This window comes from Cibotium barometz, chromosome 19, assembly GCF_041138505.1.
Source record: "Cibotium barometz isolate CiBa-2024 chromosome 19, ASM4113850v1, whole genome shotgun sequence".
Lineage (NCBI taxonomy): Eukaryota > Viridiplantae > Streptophyta > Polypodiopsida > Cyatheales > Cibotiaceae > Cibotium > Cibotium barometz.
In genome coordinates, this window is record NC_141064.1 from 5,056,182 (window position 1) to 5,075,162 (window position 18,981).

Genomic DNA, 18,981 nt, shown 5'->3' on the forward strand with positions numbered 1-18,981 from the left:
CATGAGATATCCAAAGATTTCTTCTCTATAAACTCGGACAGATTCGTCCATAGAAATTGCTTGTGAAGCCCAATATCTATATAAATCTCGTGCAAGAAAGAAATCTCCATAGATATAATCCATCCCAATAAAGGGAGCCATAAACAATGTTTCCTTGAAACCATCTCAAGGCAAACAACACCACCTTTCTCCTTGCATGGCTATACAAGGGTTAGTGAACATCAAAAACACTTCATAATAAAAGCACTAACTTTGCAAACTCAAAGTATACTTAGCTTTTCTTTGCCAGGTTGGTCATGAAGCCAAAAGAAATATCTCGTCACCATATCCTTAAGATATCTTGAAATATATCTCCATATAGCTTGCATGTAAGCTTGATAATATAATCCACAATATCCATATGGAAAGAGTGCTAAATGTGTGCACATAAAGTCAACTCCATACTTCGAAGATAAATTTTGTGAATTCATAAATCCTTAGACCAAGCTGTCTATTGCTCATGCTCTTGCTTTCATAGGTTCTAAAGTGGCTGGCCATACTTAATAGCAACGATGGTAAGTGTGGTCCCCACTTGGGATCTTTTCTCTTCCTTATTGATAGAAGGAAGCTTCCGCTTCCAAGAAAGCCTATGCTCTGATACCAATGTAACTCGCGGCGGTGCCCGGGAGACTAGGGCCTTTGACACACTTGTTGATACCATCAATGCATATTAAAACAATTAAACATGGCCATAGCCTTAACACATCCATCATCACTTTGCCAACTCTTGGTATCTGCTCAATTCCAGATGTAATGACGCGAACAGAATTTCCATCGGAGTCAGGCCAAAAATAGCAACTCTCCTAAATTTTAGGAGTGTGGTCCTTTTTATTCTAGGATAATCCCCCATTCCCAAAGCTTGTACTTTCCAAATATTTAGACATCCTAGAGTCCACCAGACTCCTTTCATACTTGGAAATGTCCAGGCTGGTGACATAAACACTGTTAATGGTTGAAAAGCCTCGTTTATATGGTTTTCATATGGATATGTCCAAGGACAATGGACTAAATTTATGGCATATCTTTGCTCGAGAACTTATACATATATGATGGTTGGGCGCATCTATATAGTTATCATTGGCTCGGTGATTCTTGGGCTTTATGTACAGCTCTATGGCTCCCTTTACTAGGATGTAGTATGTTTTTGGCTCCCTTTATTTGGGGATGCATTCGACTTATGGAGCTCATGGATATCTCATGGATCGAGGACTTTTCTATGGATTTCTATTGGCAACCTAAATGCCTGTAAAACTATTGGCGCCCGAATTGCCTGTAAAACTATCAATAGCAAGAATGTTTATGGAGCACCAGGATCTCTATGCTTGTGACTCATTTTTATCTTATGTTTCACACTTGAGTCCACCTCTCCTTCCATGTCTGTGATCAAAATACCACCACGGAGTGTATGTGGTTGAGCAAACTTGAGCCCACCTCTCCTCCAAAGTGTATGTTCTAAGTACCGACACAAAGTGCATGTGGTAGAGTGGACATTACGCCTCATTGGCAGGGGACTTATGTCTACACCAAGGGTCATGTGATCTAACATCTCCTTGGCAAGGGACTGTGTCTATGCCAACTATGTATGGATTCACTCATGGCAGGGTGGTAGCCCTGGTGAGTGATTCTATGAACTCATGGAAGGGTGGTAACCCTGGTGAGTGATTCTGTGAGCTCATGGAAGGGTGGTAGCCCTAGTGAGTCTTACATGAACTCATGGAAGGGTGGAAACCCTAGTGAGTATTATCACCACTCATGGAAGGGTGGTAGCCCTGGTGAGTGAAACATCGTGGAAGGGGAAACCCTGGCGCTAAGTACTCATAGAAGGGTAGTAGCCCTGGTTAGTGAAGTCTCAGGAAAGGGGAAACCCTGGAGAGCATGTTTATCTTAATAAAAGGGTCGTTGCCCTGGTGAAGCTATTGTACTCTTGTGCAGGGCAGAGGCACCTGTGAAGAGATGGACATGTGAAGCATGTTAGGCATGGGCACGCACATGGATCATAGAGGTGGTGCCCTTATGCAGTCCAATGCCATGACAAGATGTTTTGTGGCTATGTATACTGTCTACTTTCTTGTTGCAGGTACTCATAGCTACTTATGGATTTATACATATTTGCGACATAGTTGGCTCTTGTGCCTATGTCTAGATTTTTGCATTTACTTTTGCAGAGTTGTGGACTCTTGATATGGCTTGAAGCGTTGGCAAAAGTTTGTTTGCTATTGGAAGATACAGCTTCATACAAGTTTTCAATTGCAGACAATTGTTGTCATAAGGAGGGGAGAAATGTCACCAATTGGTCTACCCTCATGTTTTGGACAGTGTCCGGTGAGCCCGAACTTATCACACAAAGGATGTGAACGAGGAATTTTTCCAAGTTATGATGGGTTTCCATACACTCTGGAACTCATATGGATCGTGGATTTTCTCATACATGGCTCTTAAACAGGATATGTGGATTTCATACAAGGCTTGGAAGAACTATGGATGATCAGAAACTGAAGCAGGACCTTTAGGGTGAATTATGCTGGCTTGGACAAGCCAAAAGTATGGTTTAAAGTCTTGGATTCCAAGGATTTAATCATTTATATGGTTTATAAGGTTTATAAGTGTATGCATACGCACTTACTAAAGTTCGGCGGCCAACAATTAATAATTTATAAGTGAATACACACCCGGTCGACTTGTTCCTCTCTCTCTCTCACTCTCTCTCTCTCTCTCTCTCTCTCTCTCTCTCTCTCTCTCTCTTTGGGGCTGGTTGACTGCTGTTTTAAGCTCTTCAAGGCTGGTCAACTTGCTTTTACCGCATCCCAAGGCTGATAGGGTTGCTATAGAGATGCCCAAACACACGTATGGAAAGACGGCAGTGCTTGGAAGCCTATTGAGGGCTGTATTTTATGTTTTGGGACTGATTTTCAGCCCTCGGGCTGTGTGGACAGAAAACCTAATTGCATATAGTGCATGTATGCCAAGGGAAAGATTCTATAGATACTGGAAGACAGTTGAAGACCGTTTTTGCTGTTTTTAGGACTGTTTTCAGCATGTAAACAGTGTGGGTAGCTAGTAGCGTTCATGTGAAGACCAAGGGTGTCCATGGAGTGAGCCTACAGGTGCCGACAAAGCTTGGACATGAAGCTGAAAATTGTTTTTTGTAGAAAGTAGTGTGCATAAGCACAATTATTTATCCAATGTACTTGGAAAATTCTAGTGCTGGAGCACCCGCATCCTTCGTTGTACATCTTCTCCTGAGGAATAGAGAATTCCGTCAAAGGGGGGCCGGCCGTTCCGGTCCCAATGTGGTGACCTATGCACATGATTTATTTTCAATATTCTGTGTTTATGTTTAAGTGTTTAAGTTGATTGATGGTCATGCAAAAGTGTGTTGAAGTCTGAAGACCTTAGTCCCCTAGGCCACATTCGGTTACAGGTCCCCTAGTTGGATTAGGCCAGCTAATCCGAGGATTAGCTCTTGGTACATAACACCACCAATGCCACCGACTCCACCACCTCCACAAGAACCACTACTGCCAGGGGAGAGTGTGTCAAAACTCATGACGTAGACCACAGTGCTAGTGGCCCGGTTACCGTCTTAACCTAGCAACTTCATGGTGCATCAATGAGGGACAGAGGTGTTGTGCACTCAAAGTGAGCCAAAAATCTTTAAATGGGAAAGAACTCTACTCCAACTCAAGAAAGAGATTGAAGAACTGAAGACCCAACAAGAAGCCAAGAAGGGGTTGTGGTGTGCCATATGCCAATCTCCTCAACACACAGCTTGCCTGATCACGGAATCACAGAAGTTCACAAGGCTTGAGTGTCTAGCATGTGCTGCTACTAGTCGCCTTGTCCACGTATCTCTTGGTCACTATATTCTTGTTTGATTTGCAAATCTGGTAAGTGTTTATGTTGTTAGGGTTGCATGTAGGAACTTGTGGATTCTGTGTAAAGAGAGAGGGAAAGAGAGAAAGATATGCGCATGAGTAAGCGGGAGGTATGCTGTCCCAGAAACCCCAAACACAGGAAAACACTTGTCCCTTTGGTCTAAGCTGTGTTGTAGTTTATGTGTGTTGCTCCACTTTTGTGTTCTATGGGATTGAACTGTGTGCGCACAGTTCAGCATGGCGGGCAGCAAAAGGTACAGCAGTATCTGTTATACACAGACTGTGCAGGGCGCACAGCAGCCGATACACTAGATGCTGGCCAAACAAGTCGGTCTTGATATACAGGTGGCTGTACTGCTGTCCATACAGCGGCTACAGAAAAAGCAGCAGGTCTGCAGGCAGCACATGCTACAGCAGGTTGGCGGTGATAACAAGGGGACAGAAGGGGTAGCGTGCAGTCTTACAGGGTACAGGCAGCCATACAGCCTGTAAACAGAGTGCTGATTCGGGCACACTAAAGCTAACATTACTTTCTTTTAGGAATGTTTTTTTTTTTAAGCAAGTGGGTGAGTCTAAAACAGAAAGCCAATCTTTTTTTGGGAAAGAACATGCAAAGGGGGGGGGGGGGGGCTTAGTACCTTCTAGTCCTTTTTATAAAAGGCATCCCTATTATTTATAGTTGGAAAGCACATGGGTGTTTTTTTTCACCTACAAAAACGCAGTTTAGGGGTGTTCAACTCATCCAAATGTGACGAAACCTTGCAAACGGTCTATTGCGAGGCATCACAATATGGTTTCCATCTCTTGTGAGTGGAGCATCAGTAAGTGGGTGGTTTTGGCATATTTTCTCATCTTTCCTCGCGTGAAAAAGCGTGTTACTTTGAGGTGATCCAGCTCCCTGAAGTCACAGGGGCCTACTCATTACTCATTGGTCGACCTTGGCTTTAAAGTAAAAGAGTCCTACATGACTAGGGTGCTGCCAGTTTGTGGATTCCCAAAGAGCATGGTCCACATGAGCTAAAATTGGAAGAAGGTCTCAACCAAGGGATCTGTGGTGCCACAGTAGCCCCCACTTCGTCTCCCACCCCTCAACCAACCACGTCTTGACCCATGTCTGAAGAAGGCCTTGTTCCCCATGGTGAGATGAGTCGAAACTACTTGACTGACTCCACGCAGCAGAAGGCCTGGCATCCTACACGCTAGACATCACGGAGATACCAAGCTACTCCACCAACTCTCAATCAGAGCACTATGAGGCAATAGGTCTAGGGGAACCTGTCACGGACCACCAACAAAGGGCACAACGTGGTCAAACCCCTCTCAAATCAGGTCGACAAGCACCCAGCCATGGGCCCAACGCAAAGAATCTACACAAGTGCCCTTGGAAGAACCTGCCATCCCGTACTAAGTCTTGGAGTGAAGAACAATGCGGCACTTTTCCAACAGCCGGCTCACGATCCCACTCTCCTCTCCAAGGCAGCTGTGACAAGGGAACTCTCCTTTCTTTCCCTCTGAGGTTGTGGGAACTTCAATCGTACATACATCCCCCTCCTCCTTTCATACTCGCCCCCTTCTTTCCCTCTGAGGTTGTGGGAACTTCAATCGTACATACATCCCCCTCCTCCTTTCATACTCGCCCCCTTCTTGGCCTTTTTCATGCTTGCTTTTCATGCCACGTTTCATGCTCGCCCCCCTCCTCCTTTCGTACTCGCCCCCTTTTTGGTCTTTTTCATGCTCACCCCCTTTCTTCCATACTTGCCCCCCCTCCAATCTCATACTCATTTTTTCCTCCTTTTTCATACTCGCCCCCCCATGGGCACTTCTCATACTCGCCTCCCCCCCCCCATATGCCTTGCTCCTACTCGCCTTCCCCATGGCATCTTACATATCGCCTCCCATGCCTTCTCATACTCACCCCCCCTCAGTGGTTAAAGAGCAACGTGAGTATCGATGGTAGTAGTGCAAAAGAATGTGGGTGTGGTGGTCAAAGAGAGGTGAGTACTGATGGGGAGTAGTGCAAAAGAATATGGGTGCGGTGGTCAAAGCAAGGTGAGTACTGATGGGAGAGTAGTGCAGAAGAATGTGAGTGTGGCGGTCACAAAGGCCCATTGGGAGGTAGGCGAGTAGGAGTAGGAGAAAAGAGAGGCGAGTAGGAAAGTGGGGGTGGGGGAATGAGTATGTTTTTTTTTTAAAAGTGAAAAAAAATGGAAGACCATCATAAAAGAAGGGGGACGGAGGATGAATTTTTTTTGTCAAACAGGATTTACTGTCTATCTGCACTACTCATGCCATCACCCTTTACCGGACTACTCACCCTCTTCTTGCCCTGCCATCACCTTTTTACTTTACTACTCACCTTGTTGTGCCCATCTCCTTTTGCATCGTTGCCTTTCACCTCCCCTATTCACCCTAATCACTTGGCCAACATACTCACCCCACCTCTCTCTCCCCGCATGCACCTGCTCCCACATCCCTCACCCTTTGGCATCCACTTGTCCTTGCATCACTACTCCCCCCTACTACTCACCTTGTTGTGCCCATCTCCTTTTGCATCGTTGCCTTTCACCTCCCCTATTCACCCTAATCACTTGGCCAACATACTCACCCCACCTCTCTCTCCCCGCATGCACCTGCTCCCACATCCCTCGCCCTTTGGCATCCACTTGTCCTTGCATCACTACTCCCCCCTCCCCCACACTTTTCAGCGTCTCTTTCACACTAGTCCCCCATGTCCCACATCATGCTTGCATCTTCATTTATTTATTTTTTTGCAAACTTTTCATGCTCGCCTCCCCCTCTTTCTCTCGTGTCTCTGTGGTACTCCACAACAGGGCGGCGCGGGGGGGTGGGGGGACTTTACTAAAAATCTTCCTCTCGTGCCTCTGTACTACCATGAAGCAAAGAACAAACTGTACTCCCCCCCCCCCTCGCCAATAACACGGAAAAAACAAATTTCCTCTTCCCCACCATCATACTTGCCTCCCTTCTTCTTTGAGGCCGTTTCTTTTTTCAATCTTCACCAAGGACGGTGAGCACTCTATTGGTGGGTGACCTGTAGCACGCTCCACCACTAAGGGTGCCCACACCGGCCGGACCATCCCAAGGTGTCACACTCGATCATCCCAATGGATTGCCACACCGCCACAATGGATCACCCCCTAGACCACCACACTGGCACAATGGATCACCCCGGACACTAGACCGCCACAGTGGATCACCCTGACACTGGACCACCCCAAAGAAAGAACCAACAGATACACGAGAGGTGTATGCACGGGCATTGAAGGCCCTGCACTGACACTCCAACGGGCATCCACAAAAGATAGGAGATTCTGCTGAAGGCCTATCACTCCAATGGCATCTACCAAAGATAGGAGATGCCACCCGACTTTACCACGCTTGCACGAATCATTTAAATATCCTTCATCTACATCCTTTATCCTTAACCGTTCCCATCTGGTCCTATTCATTGATGTTATAATTTTGTGCATCTCATGTGTGGGAACTAGCGTTTATATTGAGGCGTACGCATTTTATGCTAGTTGTGGGCTGAATTATAGTCAACCAGATTCATAGGAGCCAATCAGCCAGCTCTTGGCCTTCCTATATAAAGGGCCTCTCTCCCATTGTTGTATTCATCCATTCCCAGTGCATATCGTCTACCATCCATCCTCAACCCCTTGTGATCTCATGCTATGATAATAGAACTTGATCATTGCTATTCTCTCCCTCTCTCTGACTCTCTCTACTTTGTCTCTATATGTTCATCACTTCCACCTGTGCATACTTTCACATGGTATCAGACGTTTAGGTCTTGGAGCAAAAAGTGCTGCTGTGTTTTGTCCTCAGTGGCTCCGTTTTCTTCTCTTGCACCCTCTTCTCATCAGCGTTTTCATCCTACGGTGCTCCTACCCCTGCATCATCTGCAAGGCGTTACGGTGCAACCTTTGTGGGCTGCATTTTTTGCTTCTTCGAGCAGTTTCACAGCAGCTGGTGGTGTTTGGGCTGTGTCTTTCTGCTGAATCACCCCTTCTTCATCAGCGGTTTCTCTTTTGGTTCTCCTGCCCTGAGTTTTCCTTGTGGAGTCTAGGTGCAATCTTAGAGGGGGGGGGGGGGGGGGGGGGGGGTGGCGCTGCCTTGGTGATCAGTGGGCTGTTTTTACAGTTTGGACTGCAGTGAAAGGTGACTTCTTCGCATGTGGTGCAGCCTGACAAGTGGGTTCGACAGTTTCTCTTCTTCCCCAGCTTTCCTCCCTTCCCATTGGGTGTTGCCCATAGGTCTTATGTGGACTGTTTTGCTGCTGTCCAGCCCCTTCTTTCCTCAGTTTTTTGAAGGGGCTGATTGGTCCTTGTGCTCTTATCCGTTGGATGTGCTTGAGAGAAGTATTGGAGTGTTGAGATTCAAGGTTTGCAAGCGATTTTCTTGCAGTTGTGGTGTTTCTTTTGCTGTGGATATGGCTCCCCCGTATACGACACAGTAGGACAAGGTTGATGGGACACACATGGTCACCAAAACTTTGCAATGCCAGGTCACTACTAATCTTTTAGATTTTGATGACCTATGCTGCCTCCTATTGGCAGAGAAATCAATCCCCATGACATAGGGTAAGTTAAGGTTTTGTCTCTTGATCCAGATCATGCCTTAGCATCACTTCAGAAGAAGGAGAAGATTCGGAGTCATTGCTACTCGTGTGGAAAGAAAGGACATTCGTATAAGGACTTCTTGTCAAAGAAGAAGGACAAGGGCAAGGGCAAGTCTTCATCCCAGAAGAAGGGCAAAGACAAGACATGGGACAGTGATTCAGATACTTCTAGTGACTCATCTAGGGCTCCTAGGGCACTTTTGGCTTGGGAGGACCGGAATGGTGTTCTTCTCTAGTTATATAGATAGTTTTCCCCCGTGTGCTTCCAACCAGAGGAGGCTTGTGGGCGGGAGAGGGGGCTGTTAGCAGCTCCTCATTTCTAGTGCATGGGAATCGTCAGTTCCAAGCATAAAAATTTGGCACGTAACGCTCAATTTTGATAGCTATGGATCGGTTGTGTTCCAAATTCAATTGCTTGGTGTAGCAGAAGCTATGTATTGGATGTGTTCCAAGTTCACTGTTCGAGGTTATGGGACATGATGTGTTCACAGTCCACTATTGGGGTGAATGGAGTTCATTGTGGGAATTCGGAGCCACGCAAATTTCTTTGTTATTCAGGGTGGCATTGTGTTTTGAAGAGACAGCACCTCATTTCTGGTGCATGGGAATCGTCATTTCAGCTTCCTATATCATAGTAGTTAGGGGGTTGTTTGAAATGGGTTTCCTAAAAGTTTCAAATGGGTTTCGTAAAATCAATCCAAAGTTTCCTACAAGTTTCCTACCTACAGGCTTTTGTATGTACAAAATTTCAAATATATATTGTATAAAATATGTAAAAATAACATTGAATGCATAGAATACATGGAAACATCAATTTGAAGCCTACATGTAAGTTGTAACAATTTATAAAGTACACACTGGTCATTGACATAGCACTTTGCAAGGGCATGAAGTTTGAACAGTGAAAACTTTCATTACAAACAAGTTTGACTAGCTTTGATACTCCCTTTTTGCAAGGCCTTGCCAATGGGGATGGGAGTCCTTTGTGTCCTGGTGCAAAGCTACCTTCTGTAACCTTTTGTTTCTTGGATACATTTGTACTCCCTGTAACTGACACATCCACATCTTCCTCCTCCTCATCTTCATTGCTCTCCTTTTTTGCGGTAACTTCATTTAGCCTAATAATTTGGCTCTCTTCCACTCTTGTAATGATGCCTCGATAACATCCGGCACAATTGGACAAGGGCCAATCCCCTTCCCCGCTAAACCTATGAAATTAAACCTGTGAAATGGACCTTCACCTAGTCTATGCTGCCACCGGACTCGGACTGCAACCCACAGTATTTGCACTTCCATTTGGAAGCACTCCACCCTTTTAGGAGACAGATTCGATCACATGGATCCACATAGCATCTCTTGTGCGAGGCATTTTGTTGAAGGAGTGTGCTTGCAGAGAAACCCCCAATTTTCAAACCTCAACATTTACTTCAATTGACAAAAATCAGACATGTAATGGATTACATACTTGCTTAAGACCCTTGGGCAAAGTCTAAGCAGATATTGGAGGCTTAATGGGGTCTCTATGAAGAAAACCCCCAATTTTCAGCATCTTCATCTTGCCCCAAATTGGCCCAAATTAGCAAGCTTCAAGCCTCAAGTACTGAGCAAATTTGATTTGAAAAACACACCTGGCTGCAGGCATGCGGCCCAAGGGAGAAGGAGTGGGGGATTCGTGAAGAAACGTGTAGTCAGGGACGGCACAAAGCTCAATGTTGACGTTGAGGGAGGGCAGCGTACGGAAACAAAGAAACGTCTTTATCACAATAGTCGCAATTTTCAGACGTTGGATTTGGGGCAACAAAAACAAGTCAAAAAAATGCATGAAAGAAAGGTGTTTCCTACAAGGAAACATCTCAGAAACGTTTCCACATTTCCTACCTTGAATGAAATGGGTTTCCAGGCAACTATGCACATCACGGTCAATTTTGATAGCTATGGATCGGTTGTGTTCCAAATTCAATTGCTTGGTGTGGCAGAAGCTATGGACTGGATGTTCACAGTCCACTGTTGGGGTGAATGAAGTTCTCCTTGGGAATTCGGAGCCAAGCAGATTTCTTTGCTATTCAAGGTGGCATTGTGTTTTGAAGAGACAAGTTGGCAAGTGCATCTTCCGCGGTGTATTCAGTATCCAGCCGGTCCTAGGGTGTCCATGGTCGCATCTTCTTCATCAGTTTTCTTCTTCCAACTTTTGCACACTATAAGTTGCAGAGGGGGTGTTAGGATTTTGTGCATCTCATGTGTGGGAATTGGACCTTATATTGAGGCATGGCCATTTTATGCTAGTCGTGGGCTAAATTGCAGTCGGCCATGTTCATAGGATACAGTTGGCCAGCTCTTGGCCTTCCTATATAAAGGGCCTCTCTCCCATTGTTGTATTATCGTCTATCGTCCATCTGCTGGCTGTTCAACCCCTTGTGATCTCATGCTATGATAATAGAACTTGATCATTGCCTACTCTCTCCCTCCCTCTGTCTCTATATGATGATCACTTCCACCTGTGCATACTTTCACAATTGAGTCTACTCATTGTGCACTGTAGTCACTTGTCATTTGCCGCCTGTGTGTCGTCCTACTCACTGTGACCACTGCTGGGTGTGCACGTTACAATGAAGGGCATGTAACAGTGTCTTGGCGTATTGCAAGTGTACTATGCTAGTATTCTTGTCATTCTTGTCAGTGCTATGCTAGTATTCTAACCTGTCTATTCAAGTGTGCACTCTGCCATGAGTGTTGAGAACTCCGGACATACTGTCCAGAGGAGAACCACCACTTTAGTGTGCCGGGCAACCAGCCCTGCTACAATGACTCCCTGCAACAACCTGAAGAGAGATCCCAAACTGCTCTAGATAGTCTATTGTCCATTTTCCATCTCACTGGAACGACTCCCTCCAAAAACCTCTTGAGATAGTCCCTTATCCCTATTCCATCTAGCATGTAAAATCTCGGTGGAATCGTAAGCATGACAACATCTCTAAATCCAAGAACTGCAAGAACCTTCTAACGATGAATAGATGTGAGACGCCCACATAAGCCTCAACCATGTGGACATACAAAGAGTACTTTAATTGTAATGAAACCACCAACTTGATTCAAAAGGCTGGGACAAAGATATTAAACACAATTATTAAAAAGATGACAGAGTTTACAGTAGGGTTTCTAGCCGTGAGCTCAAACCTCTCCTGTTTGTACGTGCACTTTTCGTACAGATGACTGCAAATGCAAACAAAATAAGTCTTAAAAACTTTTTTTAACATAATTTGCAAAATGCCAACAATTTTTCTTTTTAGTCACTTAGGTCTAACCCACTATCAATACGTACATATATGATATGATATGTGTATTTGTGCGCCCCTCCCTCTCTCTGTCTCTCTGTGCACCATCAATAAGTACATATATAATATGATATTTGTGTCCCCCCCCCCTCTCTCTCTCTCTCTCTCTCTCTCTCTCTCTCTCTCTCTCTCTCTGTGTCTGTCTGTCTGTGTGTGCACCTATTTTTCTTATAAGAAAACATGAAAAAATGGTGCCAAACTTACCGATCCATACAAGCCTGTGGACTCATAAAATGTATCATTCCCTGCATACACAAGGCCCTAGAAAGCATATGTTTTTGAGGGCAAGAAAACAAGTTATGCTCGAGGATGCAATCTTTTTTCTTTTTTGTAACTCAAAAAAAACAGTGATGCTCTATGAGTAAAAGAATTCTATAATCCGCAGAGCTATGCATTCTTTAATTTTTGTAACATTTACCTGTGTAAAAGCTTGGGGGTCGTGATTGTACTCGTTCACAATTTCATAGGTGTAAACTCCATAGCTGTTCTTTATGTATTCACCATCCTAATGAGTCGGGCTATAATATAAGCAGTTTTTCTTCGAAATTCACCTTTTTTTCCTCATACATTACTGCTTTATTCTTCACATGCAAGTATGCTGTTTGCCCTACAACAATGCCTTTTCTCACATAATTACTCCAAAATACACTAGCTACTCCAACATGTGGCCTAAAAACACCTAAATAATGCTTTTTTACATTAAACAGCACATAAATCATGTTACGCCTTTGAAATCATTTCAAAAGTTACTTGATTCAAGCTGGATCCGCGCGATGCAGAGTAGCCGATCAAGAGGAGAAGAGCAAGAAGAGGGCAGAGAAATTTGAGCAACTGTCGGCCATGGTGAAGATATCTAATTGGGGTATTAGTGGGCAAAACAGCAGGCTTCATAGCTTTCATGGATGCTTTGGAAGAAGCTGGGTGGCGATTATTTAAGTGGCGAGACTTGGAGGGAGCCATGGTGATTACTTCTAATTAGTTCAATCAATCCCTGGACTAGTCATGTAATTAGCTGACGGAATCGATGCATTAGAGGCTAAACAATTGCTACTTTTTGGCAAATAATGACTAGTTGAAACGCAATTAAACTGTGAATGACCCGGCAACTGTGTCAGTATGGTAAATGGCAAGACACACGTGACTTTGCTGGTGAATTTATTTGCCAGTACGAATTAAGTACTAAGGGCCTGGGCCCTGGACATGGTCGGTTAGCTTCACAGAATCAGTGTTTATTTTTGAAGGTTGAAGAGCCCTTCTAAAAACAATTTGACTGATATTGCTGGAGAAACTTTTAAACCTTAACCTTGCAAATGAAGGGCTACTTTTATTTAAAAAAATTAATATATATTTTATTAAATTATATGTTTTTTAAATCAAAATTAATAAATACCAGCTGGCTCTAGCTATTAACGTTAAAACTTAAACCATATCTATTTAATATTATCCACATCTGGTGGTTAGCGTCCAAGGCTAAACTTCTCATTGTTGAAAGCTTCTTTGTTGTTGATGGTACCGAGTGGCCTTCCCATTCTCCCTGTCTTCTCTTTCGCCGTAGCCAAAATTTCATTCGTAGGTCATACATACCCAGCACTCTCTCGAGTTATCATCTCCATCGTCACATTAGCTTCCATGGCGCTTCGCACCAGTATACCTCTTCAAGATGAAAACGCCCAGAACGCCATGGTCTCCGGTGCGTTATTTTGCCTTCCCCCCCCCTCTTTTGCTTTGTTTGCAGTTCTCATCATTGGTGGTGATTATGTAAATCTGAATCACGCACAGAGATTTTGCAGGCTTCCGTTCTGAATGAGCACATAGAACATTTAGGGTTTTCTGTTTCCACGAGGAAAAAATAGTGTTTAGAGCTACGGTTTCGATGGCCTTGGCGTGCAGGTGTGCAGTGGCAACCAAGGTCTGGCAGCAGGCAACAATCCAGCAGCCGAACTGCAGCAGCAGGTGAGGGCGACTCGGGAGGCTCGTGCTAGTGGCTGAAGGTGAAGGGCGGGGCAGCGGTGAAGCCTGGGCGTCCGTCGAAAGGTAACCATCCTGTGGTGGCTGTGGTCGGAGAGATATATAGTAGTTCCTAGTATTTCATTCAATAATTAATACATCCTCAGTTACAAAGTGCAAGGCAACTTTTCATTCTTGATTTTGATGGATTAGCAATGAGAATTGAAAAAAAAACACACACACACACACATGTGTGCTTCATCGAGACTTCGGGTCTTTCATGGAGCTGTAAGTCTTGGACGTGAAGCCCAAGCAGCCCAACAAGCCATGCTTGTATGGTAAAGAGGACTTCTTCTTCATCACCTCTGCTTGAGCCCTCTTAGATGCATACTGTTGATTCAATGGAGACCTTGCCACATTTGAGGTGCTCTTGCTGTGTAATTTCCTGTCTAGCTTGCCCCCACCATTCTCCAAATTAGAGGTGCTCTTGCTGTACACTTCATCCCCACACTTGTCCATGGTCTTTCCTCCAAATTAGAGGTGCTCTTGTTGTACACTTCATCCCCACATTTGTCCATGGTCTTTCCTCCAAATTTACCCCAATTTAGGGGTCCCCCAAAATGGTCTCCACATTTGGCCCTCCTACTAGATGACTCGTGTACCCTACTATCCCCCATATTTAGCAACTCTTTTAGCGTCCGGCTCATCCTCGTCCTTCTATGTCTACATGCACACTTGCACTTGCCCTCTACATCATCAACAACTGATGATGTATTGGTGTAAATCTCACTTTCAAAAGATGGCATGGGCTATATCATATCATCCATATGAAACACTCTCAAAGGAGATAAGGACCTTGCTCTCCTATGGCCACCTCCACAGTGTTGCATTGTTCTCATCTCATCATAATGTGCATTTGTTGTATCCTTCCTACCCATGCTTTTCTTCCATTGCTCCAAAGCACTTGTGGTGGGCTTTGTGTGCCCCAACCTCTGGTTCATTGGTTGCTACTGCTGCATCTGTGCAGACAGCCCGCGTGATTGCGATCCCCTGTAATCATTAGCATAATCTACAGAGATTAAGGAATCATAATAGCCATCATAGTCTGCATGAATAGGTGAACATGAAATATCTAGCTCTGAGGAGCAATAGAGTCTATTCAACGGCCTGATTTTGCCATTATGGAAAAGCTCCTCTACAGTGGACATGGGAGGGGTAGGTGGCCCTCCATCAGCTTCAGAAAACCTTGCACTAAAATCAAAATCAGAGCCTGCCAAAGAGAAAGAGAGATTCTCCTCTTCATAGTCATCAGAATGAGGAGATTTGAATGAGGACGACTCATCCTTGCTGCAAAAACCAACCTCTCTCTTCCCAAGAAAGACGAGGGGGCACATTTACATAGGCCATTACTATTCTCTCAGATTTTTCTCATGTCAAAGCCACCTCTAGTAGGGCTTGTGGGTGCCCTAGACAGGTAATATCCCAAGCTAGTGCTTCCTCTAGGGCTTGAAGGTGCACTTACAAGTAGTGCTAGAATCTTAGTCTGTGTTGTTGTTGTCTTTGATGTTGTACTCTCTCCTTGTTGATGATGATCTTCATAGCTGCAAAGCTGCCTCCATACCGAAAGGCTACAACACTTTAGCAAGCAAGCTATGGAGGCTTGAAGGGTGTAGAAAGGGAGTACTGTCAGAGGCTATGGCAACTACAATATATAAGGGTGTAATCATCAGCCCATAGGTGAGAGGTTGAGAGAGAGAGAGAGAGAGAGACAGAGAGGATAAGAGGGTGTTATCATAGGCTAAAGAGGTCAAGGTTTTAGAGGCTGAGAGACAGAGAGAGACGTAAGGGAGTACGATTAATAGCCCGCTGGCTTAGGAATAGGTGAAGTTCTAATTACAGACTAAAGAGATCTAGAGAGAGGTGGTGCACATGATGTAGTTGAGCGTAGGTGATGTAGAGAGAGAGAAAGAGAGAGAGCTATTGGAGGCGTGAAGACTAGCAAGAGGTAACCTGTAAGAGGTGGTCACGGGTCATGCCCATAATCCCCAGTGGAATGGCGGGGTTACGACGGGTAGGACCACCACTTGACACCTTGTGGGTGGTAAACCGTAAGAGGGTCGTGGTGACTGGGGTCCGGGGAGGGGACCAGGGTCTAGCAGCAGCGGTAGTCCAGCTGCAGTAGAGCAGGTGAGGGTGAGGCTGCGACGAGCAAAGGTGAGGGCAGCGAGCAGGCAAAGGAGCAATGGGGCTGGAAGGGGAACATTGGTAGAGAGAGGAAGGCTTGTGAAGAGATGGTGATGGATGGCGCCAGAGCTAGAGTGCAATGAGAGAGAGAGAGAGAGAGAGAGAGAGAGAGAGAGAGAGAGAGAGAGAGAGAGAGAGAGAGAGAGAGCGTGTGACACAAGGGCAGCAACCAAGGAAGGCTGTTATAAAAGGGGGTGCACAGGAAAGCTAGATGAACTTTTAAAGAACAGACCCCCCTAACTATATAACGCGGCCAGCCAGCTCACCACCTCACACTTCAACATCACAAATCCCAGATCTCCAACGAGTCCCTCCAACAAATGGACTTCGATTGTGTGCGCGTATGGGAAAGGAGGAAACCAAGGAAGGTGCTATGTGTCTGTGATTGCCCGAGATATCAATGAAGTAGATTTTGGGAAACACGAACTGGATCTCAGCCGTCTGCTTGTTGCTGATTTTATGAATGATAGAAAGGGTCAACTCTGGAATGGAAGTAGGTGGGAAACTGTATTAGATCTATCACGAAAGGATTCTTTTTAGGGAAAAAATGGCCATGCCGGGATCCTTGTAAGGTACCCAAGGCTATTCCCAGCAGTTATTGTAAAGTAGCTAGTGAAGACCTGATCATTGTAAAGAGGCTTGATTTGATAAGTTTCTCAAAAAGTTAACGGGCCATAAGAACTCGCCACTAAGTGGGATATATCAAGTTTCTTTTTGCCTTGATGAGGTAGGTCCTTCTTGAAGAACAAAAGCATCTTCTATTAACAAAAATAAAGGGCCATAAGAACTCGCCACTAAGTGGAATATATCAAATTTCCTTTGGGAATAGCTTCTTTATTGAGATCTGTATTTAGTTCATAGTTAAGATGGATTGCAATGTTTCCTTTGGTGTACTTATGTCCTCAAATTTATTTTGTGTGTTAGGTCTTCTCAGAAAGATATGACTTCATCTCATCAAGGATTGGTCGCCCTAAAAAGGATGCTCAACAATTGAGTCTCTCGATGGCTTTCTCTAGGAAAAGAAGAGTAGAAGAAGTGGGCTCTACTTTACATAGTGAAGATGTTTCAAATGTCCATGCATCACATTCACAATCCTCTAAATCTAACCAATCCACCATGAATGTGAGCTTAGATCTTAATGTTCGATTTGAGAATGTACAAGATGATGAAATGGTGAAACCAATTATTTACAGATGCGTTAAGAAGCTTGCATGAGGTGAGAGAACAATATGCTACTCTCATGAAGATGCCGTATTGGATCATGAAGGAAATGTTGCAAAGAAGACTAAAGGCCAGCGATCTTATAAAGAGCATTGGAAAGTATACTTCCCATGGAGCTATGCAGTGCATGATGGAAATGGAAAAGAGAGAATACATTGTCATATGTGTACTCTCTTTAAGATGAGTAATGTGTTTGCTACAGTTGGTAGTACAGTGCTTCAAAGGCCTTCATTAGACGGGCATGAGAAGTCAAAGGAACATGAAAAAGCAAAGTTCTTGTGGGATGAAAAAGAAAGAAGATCAAACGTGCCTGTAAACGTTCATCTATAGAATATGGATTAAGTAGAGGTAGATAAGAAGGTTGCAAGGGTAAAGGTACTTCTTCAAGTCATGTACTTCATAGCTATTAGAGACAAGCCTTTATCTGACTTTCAAAAGAATGTTGAGGAGTTGGGGTTTTTTAAAACGCCAAATGTTCCCACTCAACAAAGCTATGCTACATATTTATCATCTTCATTAGCCCATTTATTTTAAGAAGCTTGTTATGCATACTTTCATGATAAGATCAAGTCAAAAATTAGTGACAGTCCATTTTACTCACTTATGGTGGATGAAACCACAGATGTAACGAATGAGCATCACATGATTGTATGCCTCACATATTTGAGCAATAAGGGAGATGGCCCTGTATGCAATCGATTTGTGACATTGTTGCACACAAGTAACCGGACATCTCTAGGTTTATATAAGGCACTTACAGAGTATCTATGCAGCATTGGTTTACCAAAATCAAAGCTAGTGGGTTTACAGATGGATGCAGTGTGATGATGGGAATAAAGAATGGTCTTGTTACTCATTTTGCTAGAGAAGTTCCACATTTGGTAGGGGTGCACTGTATCGCCGCACACCGAGATGCATTGGCTGCAAAAGATGCATTGAGTTCTTTTTCTATCTGCAACCTCGTGGAGAAGGCAGCAACAAGAAAGTGTTATAAATGGGTTAATAGCTCATACAAACAACATGAATAATTGAAAGAGCTTGCTAATGAGTTTCAATTATCTATTCATGAGGTGTTGAGAATGCATGAGGTTCATTGGCTCTCACGAGGGCAAGTGACTAAAAGTCTAGTAACTCTCATGCCAGCTCTTTTACGCTTATGGTTGCGTGAAAGATGTGAGTTATACACTTTTTTTACTTCCTTTAAGGTTCAATTCTTTTTACATTTATTGGCCGATGTGCTTCATTATCTTAATATCTTAAATAAGAAGTTTCAGGTGGAGCATGTGGATATCACTTCAATTGGGACACAATTAGTGGTGGTGACCATGGACACTCTTGAGGCACGCTTTCTCTTGGGCGAGTTTGGTCATAATGCTACTCATATTTCTGCATTTTTCGAACAAGTTAAAAATGGATGCATGACTTTTGAAAGTGACACTCAAGGATGTGAGAAGTATTCTCTTCACAATGAAACTCTAGGGGAGAAAGATGATTGTCGACACTTAACCACTTGGGACAGTTGTATTAATGTTGGCAAACAATTTGTTGGTAAAGTTATATCTTCCTTGCATAGCCGTTTTCATGATTTAAAGCTTTTTGAGGCTACAAAGATCTTTAGTTCAAGGGACTATCCACCTGATGTGCGCAGTTGCTTTTCCATTGGGAGCCATTTGGATAAAGC

The 18,981-nt window shown here is 44.2% G+C and overlaps 1 protein-coding gene across 9 annotated transcripts in view; it reads right to left on the reverse strand.

The window, feature by feature from the left end:
- LOC147628129 (glutaminyl-peptide cyclotransferase-like) overlaps positions 1–12,943 on the reverse strand; it is a 55,621-nt gene extending 42,678 nt beyond the window's left edge. For 2 of the 9 annotated variants that reach the window (XM_086813155.1, XM_086813154.1), the window contains exons 1-4: positions 12,639–12,940; positions 12,307–12,393; positions 12,093–12,133; positions 11,703–11,766 (exon numbers count right to left, since the gene is read on the reverse strand). In XM_086813155.1, coding sequence (XP_086669281.1) covers positions 11,703–11,766; positions 12,093–12,133; positions 12,307–12,393; positions 12,639–12,848 — 402 coding nt within the window. In that variant the 5' untranslated portion in view covers positions 12,849–12,940. Of the gene's footprint in view, positions 1–11,702; positions 11,767–12,092; positions 12,150–12,306; positions 12,508–12,638 lie in introns of all 9 variants that reach the window. The other 7 variants (XM_086813159.1, XM_086813158.1, XM_086813160.1 and 4 more) reach the window with 6 other exon arrangements.
- Between the last annotated feature and the right edge of the window lie 6,038 nt (positions 12,944–18,981).